At 36.8% G+C, this 20534-nt stretch overlaps 1 protein-coding gene across 1 annotated transcript in view; it reads left to right on the top strand.

Moving 5' to 3' along the window:
* The window catches only part of LOC145786523 (phosphatidylinositol 3,4,5-trisphosphate-dependent Rac exchanger 2 protein-like), a 47451-nt gene that overhangs the window by 6731 nt on the left and 20186 nt on the right, over positions 1-20534 (top strand). The window contains exons 4-19 of the mRNA XM_082598192.1: positions 3646-3750; positions 7065-7163; positions 7355-7516; positions 9689-9831; positions 10251-10402; positions 10877-11026; positions 11880-12021; positions 12374-12474; positions 13029-13182; positions 13673-13821; positions 14333-14493; positions 15276-15377; positions 15902-16053; positions 17291-17426; positions 18285-18431; positions 19637-19740. Of these exons, the coding sequence (XP_082454318.1) occupies positions 3646-3750; positions 7065-7163; positions 7355-7516; positions 9689-9831; positions 10251-10402; positions 10877-11026; positions 11880-12021; positions 12374-12474; positions 13029-13182; positions 13673-13821; positions 14333-14493; positions 15276-15377; positions 15902-16053; positions 17291-17426; positions 18285-18431; positions 19637-19740 (2159 nt within the window). The remainder of the gene's footprint in view (positions 1-3645; positions 3751-7064; positions 7164-7354; positions 7517-9688; positions 9832-10250; positions 10403-10876; positions 11027-11879; positions 12022-12373; positions 12475-13028; positions 13183-13672; positions 13822-14332; positions 14494-15275; positions 15378-15901; positions 16054-17290; positions 17427-18284; positions 18432-19636; positions 19741-20534) is intronic.

The raw sequence follows: 20534 nt of genomic DNA, 5'->3' as shown, positions 1-20534 counted from the left end.
TTTCATACAATGACCTTATGAGTTCCAGCAGGTGCATTGGCGTTCCCATGTCTCTCAGACTACTCCAAAGAATGTTATGTTGGATAACATCAAAAGCTTTCGAATAATCAATAAAACACATGTACAGATCTTTTTTGTACTCCCTGCTGGTTTGCATAATCCATCTGAGATTTGCAATTTGGTCACGGGTACCTTTGCCTTTTCTAAAACCAGCCTGCTCATCTGGCATTTCTCTTTCAATAATTGAGCCCAGTCGTTTTTGGATGATTTTCAAAAGAATTTTGCTTGCATGAGGTATTAAGGCTATGGTTCGATAGTTTGAACATGTCCGTATGTCTCCTTTCTTTGGAATTGGAATAAATATTGATCTTTTCCAATCTTTTGGCCATTCTTGTGATTTCCAAATACATTGGCATAAGGCCAATAGTATTTGAATTGGCACATGTCTTAATAATTCTGCTGGAATTCCATCGACTCCTGGAGCTTTTTGTTTAGATAGTTGTTCTCTTGCCCAGATAACTTCTTTTTCCAGTATGTCAGGTTCAAGGTCAAACTGTTGACTTTTATGTTCTTCAATCTGTGGTTGCAGTTGAGGGTCCTGATATAACTGCTCAACATACTCCTTCCACCGATTCAAAATTGCTTGTTTGTCATGCAGATCTTCTCCATTTTCTCCACGTACTGTAGCATTCTTGGCCTTGAAGGTTGATCTTGCTTTCTTTACTTGTGAGTAAAGCTCTCGCATGTTCCCAGTTTTACTTGCTGATTCCATCTTCCTACATTTTTCTTCCCAATATATGTTTTTATCTTTCCGAGCTTGTCTTTGGAATTCAGCATTTAGCTTTTTGAATTGTATTCTGTTTCCATTTGCTTTTGCTTTCCTTCTATGTTCTGCTAATTTAATTGTTACAGGGGAAATCCATTGAGCAGATTTGGATGTCTTTTTACTCGGTACATTATTTGCAGCTGCGTCCAAGATCTTTCCCTTTATATTGTCCCATATCATACCAGCTTGCTTATTTTCAGTGTTAAGAAATTTCAAACTGTTTTCAACTTCGGCTATATAATTTGGTCCAATCTGTTCTGTATCATATATCATGTTTCTTTTTTCTTGTTTTGTACCGGCGTTGCAAAATCGTACTTTTAGTTTGGTTACTAGCAACTGGTGATCTGTTCCACAATCAGCTCCCGGATATGTCTTTGTCGCCAGAGTGGAGCTTGACCATTTTTGTTGGCATAAAATATAATCAATTTGATTTCTGTATTGTCCGTTTGGTGAAGTCCAAGTGTATAATCTTCTTTTAGGTTGTTTAAACATAGTGTTGGTTATTGAAAGTTGATGTTCTTGGCAAAATTGAAATAATCTTTCTCCCGATTCGTTTCGGTGACCCAAACCAAATTCGCCAGTAATTCCAGGTTCTAATGTACTTCCAATCTTAGCGTTGAAGTCTCCCATAATGTATATAATATCTTTTGTAGGTGTTTGCTTCAAAGTATTATGTAGATCCTCATAGAAGTTATCCAAATCTTGTTCTAGAGCACCTGCTGTGGAAGCGTATACCTGGATGATTGTGACACTGTAAGGTTTTCCTCGAATTCGTATGGTCATTATTCTGTCACTGAATACCTGATAGTTTTCGATGCATTTCGACACTTTCTTCGTTGTAATAAACCCAATCCCTCTTCGTCTTGTTGTATCATTGCCTGAGTAATAAACAATGTGTTCATCAGAGTTGAAAAAACCGTTGCTAATCCAATGCACTTCGCTTAACCCAAGGATGATAATATTGAGTCGATTCATTTCGCTTTTTATGATTTCCAGTTTTCCTGTACTTAGTCCATTGACATTCCATGTTCCAATTTTGTATGGTTTAGTGAAGCGTAGAGTGGTAATTTCACTGCAAGCCGTTTCAGCAATTAGGAGTCCAAAAGGCTTTGCCCTATTCACGTCATTAGTACTTGAGTTCATTTGACCTTCTCTTTGCTCTTCTTCAGTAGCTTGATTGGTACCATCCAGCCTGGAGGTTCCACTTTTTGGTACCATTTCGTCTCCACTTTTTCGTTTTGTCATCATAGAGTATTTTGGCAAAAGTTCTGGGGTAGGTTGCCAGGTCTTTCCCCAGGCCAGAGCCGTTTAGCCAACGTATATAACATACGTTGTTGCCACCTCTCCACCACGTTGAGGAGAACGGTTGGACTTAGGAAGAGGTGGTGTCAGAAGTGGGATTCGAACCCACGCCTCCGTTCGGAGACCAGAATTTTTTAAAATACATATAAAAATTTCCACTTCAAAATTTTATATCGGTACCAAAACTGAAACTGTTTGATATTCGAAACGTCTTCTGAGCCTTAAGTTTAGTTTTTGTATTTTGATGCTACATTCAAATTTCATAAGTTTCTATGACTATTTTCTTTTTGATGGTGACTGTGTTTTTCTATTTTGATAACTTAAGAATAGTTTATTAAAAATAGTTCTGATATAATAGTGAATAGGCTGCACACAATAACGTATTTCTTGAAATCATGGGAAGAGATAAGATTAATTACGGGATGAAAGAGCTCAATTAAACATTTTAAACCTTTGTCACGAAGAAAGGTGACCGTTTATCAACCAGTTAACTACCTCAGGACGCGTTATGCCGTGGTGGCAATGCTTCGAAATAGATTTGAGATGGCAATTTCGGCAAGGTTAACAGAGAGAAAATTAGGCGTTTTTTACATTGATTCAACGTCTACAGACGTTTCAATCAATATAAAAACGCATGATTCGCTGTCTGGGTCACCATTACGTGATAGGTTCTGTGAAAACTGAAAGAAAACATGCCAAAATTTACCACTGTTGCTCTTCCCAAGCGATTTAAAAGGGTTAAACCAGATCAAAAGAACGTACATTTGGTATGTTCAAACGCTTCAAACATTAATTAATGTTCTGCTTAACTAGTTTTATGTTAGTGCTATGACTGATAACGTCTTATCAACGCTATGAAATGCACAATTGTAAAGAGCTTTGTCTTTACATTTGCATGTTTGTGTTCGTAATAAATAGAATCGTGATGAAATAGTCGAAATAATATTCTTACCCAGCGAAGAATTTACATTTTAACGTCAATGAAAATACAACATCGCAAAATGATAAATAAATGTAAAAAAAGTCACGATTTTTCCCGACTGGGTGTCTTTCACTACCACTTTAACTTGTCAGACCCAGACATACTGATTTGGAATGGAAGCCAGTGCTTGAACTGTTCTTTGGACTTTTGAAATGTGATTCTTCCGAGGATAAAAATTCACTCAATTTATAATCGTATCTTGCTCTTCTTCCTAGGAAAGGTTAATGCAAATGTCTTGTCATGAACAAGATAGGCTCTATGAAGGATCACATCTTTTGCGTTCTTCAGTGAAAAGACAGAGATAGAAAAGCTATACAGAAGAAGTTTTTTTTTCAAGTAAACTGGAAAATCAAGTGTTGCCAAACAAAAAATGTTTGCTTTTATACAATTCGATTGTATGTTCGTACATTTTTTCTTTTTCTAGTTTTACGCTTATCCGTTGCTCACATTCAGAAGAAATCTGATTTGTGCTAACCATGCTTACATTTTACACGCATTCACGTTTTTTTTTTTCTTTCTTTTTTTAATTTTTTAGAAGGACAAATTCAAGGTCTACGCACCGTATTGTTCTAACCACGAGAGGGCGCAAAAGAAACTGAATGAGTTAACTGAAAATCAGGAGTTCCAAGCATTTGTGTTGGTAAGCAAAAACTAAACTAATAACATGTCATCAAGTGTCATAGTCACTTTTTTTCGTCATAGTCACTCTCAGTTACGAAATAATTACTAAATAATGAATAATAAACTAAAGTAATGATCATGTCATCAAGTACACTATTAGACTTCGTATAGTTTTGCGTTAGATTACATCCAGGGGAAAATGATCATTTATAGTTAATTGGAAAAATTTACCAACTGGAGAATTTTTCTTTTAAGCTTACAACTTTAAAACTTAGACAGTGGCACAAAAAATAGAGGAATGGATCGATGTCTTCGAGCTCTGGAAATACAGGCGAATGAAAACAAAAAATCACTGATGGTGAAGTATTATCCAAATTTAATTTAAGAAAAATTCTCTTACAGATAGTCAAATCAAGACCTTTAAAATATTTCGGACACACAAAACTCGTTACAAAATCATTAATAGACAAGGAGATAAATGGTAAAAGAAACAAAGGCAGACCAAGAATGATTTGGACTACTAATATCTCTAAATGGACAAATGGACAAAACTAAATTGTGAAAGTGCAGTACGAACAGCTCATGGTCGAGAAAAGGGCACATTGTATCCAACCCTCAATACGAGAAAGAAAGATAATGATGCAATAGATTGAATTTCGCTTTTAGCAGCATGATCATTGCTTACTTCACAATATAGATATTAATGCATAAAACAGGTCGTTTGTATAATGTGACGTCAACATAATGATGGTGATAGGAAGCAGTGAGCAGTCACATGAAACCAAATTCATCAGTTTTCGAATTTAAATGAATGCAGCCAAGTATATTAACCGAAGTATTTTATTGCGATTAAAACTTCAGCCATCGCAAAGATGGCTTGTCCAGCAATCGTACGTAAATTCCAGAAATATGTTGAACGAATGGATTTCAACTTAGCAAACTGAGTTAACCATAGTATTTTCACATACTGATTTCTTGTCAGCGGGTAAACTTACTTTTTGGCGACAAACTTGAGCGCGATTAGATACGCTTTTGGGATACGATGTTTGTTGATTACTGTATATAAAGAAGGATGTGCGGTAGAAACACAGATTGTGATTTTATAAAATTTAAACACCAGCAGAAGTAGATTTTTCATCAAAAATTTGGTTATGATTTGGGGCATGGCTCGCTATAGCCATAATTTGGGGCCAAATGAGTTGAGAATATTTAGTTATCACAACACTTCACGAGAAGTCTTAATAAAAGCCTGCGTGATAACTTCTGACTTTAACAGTGCCAGGAGTTGTTTAGTTTTTGCTCAGACTGTACCGTTTTGATTCAATTAAACATGTTAATTGCTTTGTCATTGGTGTAGACTGAATTGTCGTCATAGTCACTCTCAGTTACGAAATAATTACGTACACACGTGATATCTCATGGTAATTTTGTACTTTGATATCGCTGTAACGACTTCTTTCGTGTTTAGATTTTCGCAAAATTGCATTTAGGTAAATGTTGCAAGCATTTCTTGACTACTTTTTCTTCTACAATGCCACAAACTTCTCGAATAGTAAATATAAAGCCAGCAATAGCGAAAGCTATCTATGGAAAAAGCGTGTTATTCCATAATTACTTTCTGTCATATGTAAAGGTTTAAAATCCATGTATAGCGAAATTATGTAAATTATTCCAGTAAGAGTTTTATGATTAGACTTCTTATAATTAATGAGTAAATTTATTTAGAATTGTGAACAGCCTTGCTATCAAATTAATTCAACATCTATATAAAAAATTTAAAGGCTTTTGAAAGGAACAGCTTCATTGTGGTAGTGGTTAAAACACTTGCGATTAACTTTTGTTTTGGAAATGAGTAAGTGCATGTAGATGTCACAACCTTTCAAAGTGGGAATCACACTTTAAATTAGTCATTTTCACGTTTCTTTCTCATCGTTGCTTATGGCGTAACAATAGGCTTTGTTTTATTGTCAGCAGTCACTGAAACTACGTCACAATGCTTATTGCACTTTGGCTGTGTTAATTAAAAAGTGGTTTGAAGAAGTAATCTCTCTATATAATAATAGTAGTACAATAAAAGGTATTAATACAGCAAAAGAGTGCTCCATGACGATCGCACTGCTAAGAAGAGTTAATTCAAGTTTGTCAATGCAAAGTGCTCAACCAGTGCAGTGCTAGGGGCAAAGTAGTAAGATAAAACGTTACTACACAGTTTTGTAGAACTTTGCCTCTAGCACTGCGCTAGTTGGGCACTTTGAATTAATACTACTAATAATAATAATATAAATGCAAACAGTGGCACACCGTTTCGGCCTTCAGGCCTCTTCAGTGCAGTAGGTACACTGGGTAGTGGGTATTGCCACGAAGGTGTATACCTCCTATATAATAATAATTTTATCATTTAAACTTGGCGTATTTTGATAGGACACTGATGTATAAAAGTGATTTTAATTTTCCGAACTTCAAAGTGTTGTGTGGCTAATTTTTGTATTTAGTGAATCATTCCGTTTCGAGCACGCTTTAACTTTTCCGTTTTGTCGCTTCTACCTTTTACAGTTATGGTATAACAAGCAACGTTTTTTGCTTTGATGGTCGGAAATAAAACGTGAAATTGAAGTTTGCTCGCATTAGTTTGTAATTTCGCCCTCTGCCTTACTATTAGCAGAGACTATCTTTAAATACCATGTTGCTTTGGAGGTAGCCTAGAGCGCTGATATATGCTACTCGTCAGATGGAGTTTCCACAATTAGCGTACAAGCTAGATTTCTTTACGGCGTGAAGTATCAGCAGTGTTCACTTGTGCGTGTAACCTGTGAGCTAATTAAGTTTAAGTTTATTTTTTGAAGAGAAAGATAGAGTCGGAAAAATATTCCTTAGAATGTTATAACGTTGGAAGGGATATAATTTTGTTAATCGTATAATCTTAAATCTAAACCTTTTCATTAGAGCTTTGTACAGTCAAAAGGACACTTTCTAGTTGATCTACTTGTCATCTTGATCATCATCATTCCAATCTGTCAAAAAAATAAATCGTGTTCCATTAATGCTGATGAATAAAGTTTACGTGAATAGGCTACCACGCTTCTGTTGGGCTTAAAACTACAGCTGTTTAGGACAAAAATATTTCTTTTAGGCTTGCAACTTGTTACCAGTTAATTTTAAACGTCATTAGTGTCAGCACATTTTCTGTTGTCCTAAGATGACACGGCAATTTGTGGTGTTCGGTAAGGTTGCTGCATTAGGCCAGTACTCTGCTGCAGCTGATTGCTATATTTAACTTGTCTAGATTTGTTCCAGTAATTACCAGTTCCACTAAAAGATTTGTATCTCTTCCAGGGCTGCTTGCTTCTAGGAAATTATGTAAACGATGTCTCTATGGAAGGATTTCTCCTCACTCCGATTCAGAGATTATGCAAATATCCCTTGCTATTAAAAGTAAGTTCTTGATGTAAAATGTCCATTCCTTATGATTACCTTACGCATCTTTCATTTGTCTTCACTGATACAGCTTTTTTAACAATTTCAGTTTTTGGATTGATATAGGTAAATATTTTAAATAAGTTTCTAAACTTTTTAACAAACGCAATTTTCATACATGTCGAAAAAAGAGTTTTATTCGATTTTAGGAACTTTTAAAGAAAACACCTACCGATCACCCTGACTACCAGTCAGTCAAAGCAGCCCTTGATTTAATGAAGGAAGTTTGCAGCAATGTCAATGAAACAAAACGTCAACTGGAGCAATTGGAAAAACTGGAGGACTTGCAATCGACAATCGCTAATTGGGAGGTTAGGAAACGATACTGTGTTGTAGATGCAGGTTTTGCCTAAAAACTTTTTTTTCGATCCCAATCACAGAATAAAACTGTGTCACTGAGTGTTAAACATTCACAAACTCACTGTTCATTCTCCGCGTTAGGCATAAAAGCAGCTTTTTTTAAATTCTGAAAAGGAGTGAAAAGGGACAGATTTTCTGCATGAGTATTATGATCAATTGTTCCACTTGAAGCTGAGTTGAAGAACTTTATGTCATTTGAAACAACCAAAAGTTCAAACTTTAATTTAATCTTAAATTTGTAATTGGAATCCCTCTTTAGAATAGATAGTGATCGTCGCTAAATTTTTCTTTCTACTTTTTTGTGGCACCCTCCAGTGGTTGTAACGGATGTACCGTAAGACGTAGTGCGCGTTTGACCGCTAAAAATGTTCTCTCCATAGAGTTGTTTGGAGCAATCACGTAAATGCTCGATCCATTGTGAACAGATGCAGTCGCATTTAACGAATTAAATCTATTTCACATTGATTTAGCGTCTGCAGATGTTAGATTAATGTAAAATAGACAAAAAGTTTCTACTTGGAATATTGCCATGTACTTTCTTACATAAAGCAAGGTGCTTTTAAGTGGGCTATTAAGACGGACAGACAACTGCACGAAAACCGTTTAGGCAGAGATAGTAGCACTGTCTCAAAATGTTTTTTGAGTTGAGCATTTTTTATGCGCCACTGCAGACAGCGCAAAAAGTCTCGCTAATTTTGACTGGTTTATTGAACGTTTTATGATGTATGATTTTGCGATGAAGCGACTACCCTATCATGATTGCTTGCTCCTTCTTTCAGCGCTAATGCATTGTTCTTCGTGGTAATGCTTGCCATATTTAGAACAGTGGACTGCTCAAGCTAAATTGATTGCAGTTTATCACTATCAAAAGTGTAATGACCATATATGGTGGTAATGATCCACAAAATGTGCGTAGTTATCTTCACTCCCAATGCACAGACATCTTTGAAACCTTTCTCAGTCTTTGTTTTAAGAACTTTGGATTTTCTTAACTGATGTAGTCTTATTTATTTCATGATTTCTGTATTTCTCTGCACTCTATTACTTGAAAGCAACATTAAAATTCTTTTAATTTTCTATATTTAATTGCTGATTTAATATCCAATCATTGGATTTGGGTAGTAGCCTACAAGCATTTAAACTTTAGCCTACTTTGATCACTCTTAAGAATTGTACTCAAAAGTAGTTTAACCCTTAAAAGCTTGGGCTTCTGGGGTCTTGCTCAGTTTGAGGGGGGGCTGTCGGTTCTTCTTATTCTTTAGGAGTGATATCTCTGTTATTTTTTAAGGCACGATTTCAAAATTTGGGATCCACTTTGTAAAATTATTTACGCAGAGCATATCCCAAAATTAAACTATGTGAATTTTAGAACTGCTCATATACGTTGAAATGTTGAGGTGACTTATGACTTTTGAATTATTTTACGATTGCGTGAATTTGCACATTATATTTTGGTAGAGTAATGAAGAACATGCATTGCAATGTTGTGATTAAAATTTTTTTACATAATCTCAATTTGAATCTATATTTTTCATGCAAAATAATGTAATAATGCAAAATAACATACAGATAGAATATGAAATATTTCAGAGGATGTGCTGAGAAATGCCATATCTCTCAATTGATAACCTTTATTCGCTCAAAATTTCAGCTCAATGAAGGTGAATAAAAGTTAGGAAAAGTCAAGAAATCTCGTAATCGCAGCCTCAGTGGTTTTAGAGATACAACTGTTGATACAAAAAAGTTAAATTGACAGCCCTCCCCCCAACCTTCAAAGGGTTAAGACGCTAATATTCCATAGGACCAGGCAATAGCATCATGCTTGAGCTAATGTGCTTTGCGCAAACATTGTCACGTTTATTTTAATCAGGTATCAATCAGAGATGTATTTGATTCTACTTGTTACCACATTTTTACTTTGGCCATGTAACAATTTTGGCAGAAAAAAAGTACCTTGGGTTGGTATCGAACACGCGTCTTCTGGGTGTCACTAGTTGTCATGATGTCACTCGTGCTGTCTAAGTTGCTTCTGATTTACTTTCTCTTTAATTAAGCCATCACGTTTTTCTTAATTCTGAGTACGGTTGTGCGATCTCTGCCAACAAGACTTGCAACTTTTGCAGGGTGCGAACCTCACAGACACATGCTCACGACTTATAAAGCAAGGCGCGCTACTCAAGATATCAGCCGGGAACATCCAAGAAAGACAATTCTTTTTATTCGACCATGTACTTGTGTACACAAAAAAGCTCAACGTCCTTCCCAGGTTTGAACTCACCCAATCAGATCACATTAGAACCAAATCTAATTGACCTGTGTAAACGGGGCCGACTGTAGTTTTATCAATTTACTTGAAACACAATAGGCTACTTTTTTCGTTAATGTCACTTTCACAGGTTTTTAGGCCTTGGTTTGATTCTCAGTCAGGTCAAAGCCTTCAAACTTTCTGCTTTTTCTTGGTATTTAACAGTGCAAATAATTCAGGATAGCAATTTTTGTTTTTGGCAATAAAAACCCATCGGTTTTACGTTTGCAAACGTATGTTCAATGAAGTCATTGCTCAATGTAAGGTGAACCGATTAAATCAGCTAAAAATAGAACATCGTGGTTTGACTGTTTAAAAGTCGGTTGGCTAAAACGAAACAAAACAGCAACTGATATGTCAGCCATGTTTTCTGTAACTAGACTTCAAAGCACATCAGAATCTAAAACTGGAACGATACAACGAAAAAAAGTGAAACAACGGAAGAAGACTGTAGTCGATCAAAAGAAATGGCTCTTCAAGGGAAGAATATCCACAGAATTAATGGAAATTGAAAACTTGGAAGACGGGGCCTGTAAGTTATTTTGTGTGGAAACTTTTCCCTTTGTTGGGTTATTAACAGGCATAACTGATTAATAACACAACACTTAACATTACTGTATAAAAACAAAAACAAGTTCTTTCATTCATATCTTGTCACGTTAGTGTCGGAGCCAGATGAGAGTATTATTGGTCTAACTCTAACACAATAAGGTAACACAACATTTAGCATTATAAAAACAAGTTTAGATTAAACAATATATTTGTTATCATACCAATATGTTTTACTAGTACTTCTAATGCCATGTAAAATTATTTTTCTTTTAAAGGCTAGATAAGGGCTATATATATAGCCGAAAACGTTTGCTATGTTGTTTTGTTTTTATAATGTTAAATGTTGCGTTGTTGCTTAGTTATGTCTGTTTATGGTTTAAAAAAGTAACTTCTCTACCCAAATTGTATTTATTCAGTTAGCTTACGTGTATTTGCAATTCTGTTTGTATTCCAGCTGACTTCCACTGCGGAGGGTACACTATCACCAACGGCTGGAAAGTGTTGAACGCGGCTAAGAACAAATGGTTTGTCCTGCTTGCGAAAGATAAAGAGGAAAAGGAAACTTGGATCAATGAATTTATTATGGAGAGAGAGAGAAGAAGAAGTAAGAAAGAGCCCGTTCATATAATTAATAGTAGTATTGATCTTTTTGAATAAGTTTAATTGAAGATCGTCTTATTTACCGAAATCGATTTCCATTGAAACTTGGTCGAACTGACTCGCGTGAGAATAATTTACTTTGAGAATAATTAAATTTACTTCAGCGACTATAAGGTTTTCTGTTATTTCTCCTGGTTAGCATTTGAGGTGATCAGAATGAGGATGCTTCAATGGCTTATGACCGCTAACATTTTGTTTAGTTAAGCCAAGGCCACCTAAAGATACGGCCTGATCTGTCACATTTTGCAGAAATTTCCAGGTTTTTCTAACTTTGGGCGAACGTTTAAATAAATTTTTCTAAAAATTGGATTTTTACGCTTTCTTTATTCTTTTCCCCAGATGACACAATAGGTTTTAACATTCTCACATGTTAAAAAACAAAGACAATTGGATTCGAAGATTTTAGTCAGACTGTTAATTTTCAATATCAGTCTGATATTGCGTTTTTTCAACTTACTTTTTCGCATTTGCTATTGCTTCCCCAAGGCGACAAAAATTTTTTATGTCATTAGGAAACCGCAAAAAGTAAAAACATCTCAAAAAATGTCAGTCAAGCACTAGCAGTAGCTGTAATCAAAATCTGCAAAATGTGACAAATCAGGCTGCATCTCCAGGTGGCCATGGTTAAGCGTATTTCAAGATTTGGTGTGTTCTACAATACAGCCATTCGCTTTCATTGAGATCCGAACCTAGCATATTCTGAGCAGCCGCTCTTCATAACTGTTGGAGATTTTTACATTGGATTGTTCTCGTACAGCTGGTAGTAGTGTCATTGTGCTTAATGAAATGTTTTTTAGGCAAAGTAAACATAGATCAGAGGGATACCATCGATGTTATGCACAGCCGAGGCAAACGCATTTATTACAAAGCAATGCATAAGAAATTGATCCGGGACAGGAAATCAAAGATGAGAAACCATCCCAAATCAATCCTGGGAAGGTGAGATAAAAAATTGTTGTTGTTTATCTCACGGATAAACAACAACAATTTTTGAGTTAAAACATGGTTTTCCAAACAGCAAATCGGGCATTTTTTATATCGACTCCACGTCTGCAGACGTTAAAGAACAAAACAACTGACTTGCTGTTTGGGTTATCTATTTTGACGAGAGTACTAATGAAGACGATCGTTTTCGATTGAGATATATTTAGAGCAAATTCTGACGTCACTTAGAGGGTTACCCAAATCGAAACAAACAATACTGCATGTAATTCGAGCTTTAATAGCTGTTGGATGTGGTTTTATTCATTTCATGCGTTATTGCGGGAATATAACAGAGCTTTTCTTGCAGTGAGTTTGTGAGCTGGTTGATTGAAAGCAAAGAAGCTTCGAGTGTGGATGAAGCCATCAAGTTGGGCCAAGCTCTTTTGGACTGTGGCATAATCCACCACGGTGGGTTGATATCTTCTAAAATTACGTGACTTGACGTCCCTGTAACGCAAATAAAATGCCTAGTTTTTCTTTTAATTGATGAAAATACTGGAAAACGACTGAGCATTGTTGAAGGCAGTTAATTATGTTGATGCTTTAAATGATTTTGTCACATCTACAGTAAGCATGTGTCCAGTGTAACATTCAGGTAAAGTAAATTGGAAGACAGTGCAGCTCGTCTTCGCTTCTTTCACCTTCAATTACGCTAAAACGTGCCAAAAACACAGCAGCGGTGCTTTCTATATGTGTCGTTCTGACGTCTTAATGATATGTTGAGTAACACTAACACTCACTAACTAACACTGTTGAGTAACAGTAACTCTCATCAGCATCACACTTACTTCTTTTGGCACATAGAGACATTATAGACACACACATGACACACTCTCTCAGATACTGTAGCATCACACTTACTTCTTCTGGTGCATGATTCTTAAAATCAGATTCTATGACATCATCATCGTGCGTCGGAGGTTGCACCGAGAAGTCATTTTAAAAACGAAATTATTTCACAGTTCAAGACAAGCACCACTTTCGCAACGAAGCCATTCACTACCGGTTCCGGTATGACGACGGAACATTCAAACCGAGGGGAGAAAACCAAGATCTGATCGCGAAAGGATTGAGAATTTATTGCCGCATTCACTGTCTCTTCCAGCCTATAGTCAGGTACATGCGAGTTCAGATAGAAATGTAGTTGCTAGAAATGTGCAGAATTACGTAACGAGCTTTCAGTCCAGTGCACAGAGTTGAAAGTCGGGTCGAAATTTTTAGTTGGGCCTCGAACTAGTTTCCTTCCCAACTATGGTTGCGACCAGACATTTGTAAGTGTTCATATAGGTCAGTTCGCTGTTGCCAACGTTTCATTCATAAGAAGTAACTTTTAGGTCTATTTGAAAGTTTTTTGAGCTGACTTAAAACACGGAGCCTGCTTATAATTTCTTCGAAAACGAAACTATTATGCAAGCCTTGTCTTCGTCGCATTCACTATTGAATATTGGAAGGTGACTATGCTTCATCTTTGAATGATGTTATTCATGAGAACCAGTTTGAATGAGTATTTTCACCCTCTGCTTTCAATACACCCTTCAAGCTCCCGTGATCGCATTGTCTCTTTCGTTTCTGGCATTTAATTTTTTGTTTTATTTCTTACACACAGAGACAAAGAAAGGAACCTTCGTAGTTACAAATTAGTCATCGAAGCCAAGAAGCTTATTGATTGGTTGCAAGAACAAGGGGACGTGCAAAGCAGAGAAGAAGCCGCCAACTTGGGCCAATCCATGTGTGAGAACGGAATCTTGCATCATGGTATACGATAGATTAAAAGTGCATCGTTGAAAAAATCGAAATGTTTCGAAACAAATTTGGACTTCCAACGCAAAATATCTTTGTTTTGGTTTTCTTATGAAACACACAAGATATTTCGTTTTATTGTGCGCTCGAAACGAATTCAAAGAGCTTGAAATTGTATCTACAAAAAGCACCTTAAAATTTAACATGCTAGGCCTTTCGACATATTTTTTTTTATGATTTAGTAATTACTTTATTATTATGTCTTAAACTCTATGGGTGCTCCAAGCAAAGTACATTCAAGCCAAAACACAAATCGATTCCAAATTTATTTGCCATTGTTTTCTTTTTCGTGTAGTTTCGAATCAATTGTTTCAGTTTCACTCAAAGAAGCTTGCTTCCTTTCTTCTGTCACGAAGCTTGTTGCTGTGTTCATCACGAAGGATCGCCTTCATACAATCGACATCTCTTGTTCTTTTTGAGCTAAGGGAGGAATGCGAGAATTTTCACTGTCTCATGTATTTTACAGCTTTAGACAAGCAAGACTTCAAAGATGACAACTCTTTGTTTAAATTCTTTCCTGACGAAGAAGTCGGTGAAATAAGCAAGTTCAGAGACCTGATGAAGAAATCTTCTTCCAAACTTGAGTTTAAATTCCAAGAAAGCTACAAAACGAAGACACTTCTTTTGGTGAGTCATCGCTTGACAATGATTGTGGTGAGAGCCTTGGAGCGGCTGCATAGCCGAGTGGTGAGAGCCTTGGAGCGGCAATCGTAAGGGTGTCGGTTCGACACCGCTCAAGAGCATGCGGCTGTGGCTTTGGCAGGACACTTAAAGACATGCCTGAAGGTGGACACGAAGATTGGCTTCCTTGCCTTCCCGTCCACTTAATCTAAATCTTCAACCACCGGGTGTAAGCTTGGATACGACAAACAAAATGATTGTGGTTTGTTACTTCACAACTATGGCTAGTGTCAGCTGCGTAGTGAAGCGGCAGGGACCCCAGCAAGATGACCCGAAGAACAAAAACATGTAGTTGTTACTTTGGCAAGACACTACAATAGCATGCCTGAAGGTGGACGCAGATGGGCTTCTTTGTTTTTCCATTTACTTAATCTAACCCTCAACCATAAAGCGTTACCATCGATCGGACCAAACCTATAGTCACTTACCGTATGTTGCAGTATAACCCTTTAACATGGCCGAAAACCAAAAAGAATGATTGGGGTACTTCCTCGGACAAGCCAACTTTAAAAATTAAAGGCCTTGTGCTTTTACTGTACGGTCATAAACAATGCATTTTCGGTTAAAAACGTGAGTAGTAAAGATCGCTCTAGCTATGTTTGCTCTCCTGCCACGAATTTGAAACTTTATGAATTTTTACTGATTTTACAAAAGTTTTGCATCAGCGTGTTTGTGTTTTCATTGTTTGTAATTGGTATTTATCTATTTCACTATGTCCGGCTTTCTAGCTCAACGTACCCGACAACGATTCTCTTGGATTGGAACTAAATTATATAAGCGAAAGATCCGAAGTTGTAGTCACCTCTATAATTAAGGCTTCCCAAGCCCAGGTAGGAAAGAGTGTTGTCTTGCTTTTGCTTTCAATTCTCTTGTCCTGTAAAATTCTTTCAATAAACTTGCAAAAAACTGATTCGTAGACTACTGTAGCTTGGTCTACTCTGTGGTGCATGGCAATGACTTGAAATGATGAACCAGCCCAATAGTGTAAGTAGAAAAATGCTAAAATTCGATGGAATAGGTATTGCTTGATTGGTTAAGATGGTTAGAGCCATTAGGTCGTCAGGATTAGAGCAAAGTGCAAGTTACACATGGACATGCGTTTCAATTCCCGTAAAGAACACTCACTTTTACGTATTTCCAAAGAGTGCACCAATATGATTATTCTTATTGGTTCAAGCTGGCCAATTATACTTGGCTTTTCATATTCAAACCAATGATAAACAACATTATTTTCTCGCGTAATGATCAGAGGAATACGACTTTCCACTTTTCAGTCAGTGTGAGAACAGTTTACAATGCATATTGATCTAATTCTTTATTGATCCATCTACCTGTTTCCATTCATCTTCTGTAGGTTCAAGGCTTCCTACCCGGAATGGAGATCCTCCAGATAAACAATAATCTCATGACCTCTTGTTCATCTCAAGAAGAGCTAGATCACGTCATGAAACACAACAAGGAGAAATACAAGTTGATTCATTTCCTTGTGAGATGCTCAGACGACACGTAAGTGTAGTTATAATATATTTGGGTTAGCTTTTTAAAAGTGTCATTTTAAGAGAAATGTTACTGTTGCACGATCACTCCACCTAATAAGCTTGCTTTGTTTCATTCATCGAGAGACTCGTGGTGTTAAATCGAGTGCGTGGAATAGCAAACGAATCCAGTATGTATCAACCTTCAAGAGAATCTTTTTGAGGGTTGGTTCGTAGCCATCGTTGAATACACTTACAGCGAATATTTTTAGCGACCAATTCAGTAAACTTAATCCTCAAATGATGATGATTAATTAAATTTTCGCATTGGTGAAACAAATAGCAATATGCACAAAATTCATCTGTGGATCAGTAACCGGGGATTTTGATCAGCGGATTATGTTTGATGCATAAGAAAAAAATAGACCACGGAATAAGATGCTTAATCGGCTTAAATGTTTGAATGATCCACTGTTGGTGCACACAATCCCCAGTGACTTACTGAGACAATCGCATGCTCTCAATAAACGTCTAACCAGCAACCTGCCGAGTAACGAGCTCTCATGGCTCTACTAAGCTAAAAATTGAAAAGTTATTGTGAATGTGCAATCTAATCTCGAGTCCTCTCGAGGGGTGTCGAACCAGCGACCTCTCGACAATCAGCTAGAGGTACTTACCACTGAGCCACACGTGCACAAAAACTTCCTCATTTTATTAAATTTGTCTAACACTTTTTTTTATAATAAGTTTAAATCTTTGAGAAAGTTTTTTTTGCATGCGTTAAGTTTTGTAGAAGCTTACGGCCGAGTGAAAACAGTGGCTGCTACAGTTGTCAGTTGTAATACTAAAATAAACATTTGCGATTGAATAATAGTTTATACTTATAGAAAATATATCAAAGATTTTAATACTTAAAAATGTTGAATTTGTTGACCAAACTGAAGTCTTTGTACTCACAATTATAATCGTAATCAAATGTACATTTGTATTGCGTGAGAGAGAACTGTAATTAATTTTTTAGTGGTGTGCTTACGTTGACAGATTGGAAATGTTACCGCTGAGATACTCTACAGTGGCTACTTACTGTAGGTTGATTTAGCTTGAGTCTTGCTTTGCTCTCACTGTGCTCTTAATGTCATTTGTGTGATGATAATCAAATGTTAATCGTTTCCTGGTAGTGCGGGTGAGGGATGACGCAAGCATTTTCTTGGGGTTTTATTTTTTCACTTTAAAAAACAATTGAAACTTGCTAATTCTTTTTTTCCCAGGCTAGTCAGCATTCCAGTCACCAAAGAAGGTATGGGCTTCCAAATCCGGGGTTCGAATCCTTGTGTGGTCCACGCTGTAGCCAGGGGTGGTATGGCAATGACTCATGGACTAGTGAAAGGTCACGCTATACTCAGGGTATGTGAAGTTGTTTGAATAAAATCCCCTTGTGATAAAGCTATTTTTGCATTTTGCAGTTGTTTGCGGCTAATTAGGCTGACCATAAATAGAAATCTGAATGGAAGTCAAAAACTACCATACCACATTCGTTCAACCCCTCCGCCGACACCAGTGCCATCGGCCTAGCCGTACCGAATTAGGTGTGGGTGCGCCTCAATCGTTCTGTATGGGCGTCGGGTTTTTCCGCTCAATCACGCACCAATGTGGAATGGCCTCTTCTTTCTGTGAATGTGGTGCTGAGGAACAGACCGCAGACCACATCATCAAAAATTGCACCACCTTCAAGTCACCTAACGGAGTGGGTCTGCTTGTCTTGGATGATAAAATCAAAGACTCTAGCAGCCTTCTAGTGTAGTCCGGCATGTCGTGAATCTGGGGTTGTAAAAAAGATAAACCCTCGGCCCCAAAGGATCATACAACGACGAATAAGAACATAACTATGCACATATGTTTTAGAAAAAGCAATTTCTCAGCAGTGCCTCCAATCATATGCATTGTACCTAAGATCTTTAAACAGTTTATTATAATAAAAACACTTTGTGTAAGTTGTGGGGATTACAATGTTTACAGTAATCAATAAGGGAGCAATTTCAAGTTTTTTTTTGTTATAATAAAATGTTTGAAAGTCTTAGGTATATTGTACGCAGGATCAATGACAAGTGTCAATGATTCCTTTGTCCATCAGGAAGAATACTTACAATTTAAAAAGTAAAACCAACAGGTTTAGGAAAAGCTTCATCTGATGTCTGTTCACTACTCCAGGCTTTGGCCTGAATTTAATCAATCATCCTTAACGTCAATTTGTTTCCAAACAAGGTGAACAGGAAGCTAGTGACTCATGCTGCTCATGATGAGGTGGCATTGGCAATCCGAGAAGGTTGTAAACCTCCTCCTGCTTCTGAAAGTTTGGAGGAAAAGAACAGAGAAAGGTCGGGTTCAATTTCTTCAGAAGAAGATGGAAGAGTAAGTGATATTTTAACCTTTTTTGAAATCCCTACGCGTAGACTTGCCCAAAGTCACGTTGCTACTGATGCGAATACATTAACATTCTTAATTAGATGTGGTGTTAAATGTTTTTCATGGTTAAGTAAGTGTTTAATTTTCTTTAATGCTATTATCACCTGCCCCCTTTAATAGCCGTGTGATCTTGCTTGATAACACGTTTTATGTTTGGTTTTCGTCTAAATATACCAAAAACGATTTAGTTCCTTAACTTTGTAATGGTGAGCTATTTTGTTATTGCAACCGAGGTTACGCGGGAAATAGAATTATAAAATTATAATGAAAACAATTACGAAGAAAATTAAATGCTATTTATTTATTTTAAATTGATTTTCCTAAAACGGTTTCATAGCAATTCTATGAGATCATCACAATGATTACATGATCGATTGATTAAATCTTTATCCTCGTACTGGGAAAGCTTCTTGCAGAACTTAATCCTGGCAGTTTCGCATATACTTGTAGAGGCTTTAAATCACTGACGCAGCGCAGGGCGGTCACCGAGATTGACAGAGTGAAGTTGCCTATTGTTGAAATGTTGTTGCCAGGGAATTATTCCAACCATTAGCTGCCGCTGAATGGAGAACAGTCCTTAACGGGTGTTGCTCAAGCACACACCCGAGAGTCGAACCAGCGCCGCTTGATCTTGAAGCTTCTTCGTTTTATAAGTCACTCGCTAACCATCTGAGCTATCGGGGTGGACATTGAATAACTGAACATCATTGACATTGTATAGAACCATAGGCATAAGAAGCCGAGTAACGTGATCAAGTTTAACATCTTCAAGTTTATTACATATTAACACCTTTTGATGCAGTTACGTTTTTCTCGTGGAGCCTATACGTTGAGTTTGAGCTAGTCAGAAGTACTGTGTAGTTTTTCTCGTTTCCTGTTTATAGATTTAGTTAACCATTGTATTTTATTCAGATGTAGTTGTTGTATGTATATTATTCCTGAAGAGGACATCTTGTGATGTCGAAAACGTTCGATACTTAATTTGTTGCTTAGTTTTGTGTTTCTATATGTAACAAACTTGAAGATGTTAAACTTGATCACGTTACTCGGCTTCGTATGTCTATGGTTCAACAAGACAAACTCTCTACCGAAGCTCTAACATTGTATAGACCTCGACAAAAAATAACCTTTATTTTGTATGCTTTCTGCAGAATGGCCATCCTTCGAAAGCCGGCATAAAAAAGTCGAGAAGTTTTAAGCGCCAGAAACTAGCCCTACTGGTTGGAATAAACCACTCTAACATTGGTCAAAGAAGGTAAGGTTGTCAGTTTGCTCTGGTACAAACTGGTTTAAACTGGTTAAAGCGAAACACCAAACGCACTCAACAACATGGATGTAAACACGAATTGTCTGCCCCGTTAGCTCAGTGGTTACTAGCCAGGCTCAAGATCACACGGCGCTGGTTCGACTCTCAAGGTGTGCGTTTGAGCAACGCATTTCAGGACAGCTCTCCATTCAGCGGCACCTAGTGAATGGAATAATTCCCAGGCAACAACATTTTAACAATCGCAAAAACTTCATTTTATCAATCTCGATAACCGGCCCTGAGTCCAGAGCCTCTACAAGTATGCGAAACTACCAGGAATAACCTATCAAGGCTTTGTCAGTCCGAGGATAAAGATTCAAAACCAAACCAAACGAAACACATAGCTATGTCTAACACAGAAGCAAGAGGCGTTTGGCAATGCTAGATCTGAATTGACATTATAACGCAAAAGCTTTCGCCACCAAAAGTCAAAAATATTATTTAGTTTTAGGCTACCATATTAAATATCATCATATAAGATAAAAAAAAAAAACAATGAAAACTATTAATACTACAAAAAGTGCTCAATGCCAAGCAAAAAAGCAAAGCAGGGCGAATTAAATCAAATATAGTCATTAATATCTGAAACCTTAACAGCCTGTTTCACCTAAATAAGGATCATCAGAAGGACCTTATTCAAATAGAGTAACCATAACAATAATAATAAGAAAGGTCCTTCTGATGATCCTTATTTAGGTGAAGCAGGCTGTTAAGGTTTCAGATATTAATTACTATATTTGATG

The sequence above is a fragment of the Aplidium turbinatum genome, chromosome 2 (genome assembly GCF_918807975.1).
Source record: "Aplidium turbinatum chromosome 2, kaAplTurb1.1, whole genome shotgun sequence".
NCBI classification, from domain to species: Eukaryota; Metazoa; Chordata; class Ascidiacea; order Aplousobranchia; family Polyclinidae; genus Aplidium; species Aplidium turbinatum.
The sequence above is the reverse complement of the archived record's forward strand: the minus strand, read 5'-3'. Positions and strand labels throughout refer to the sequence as shown.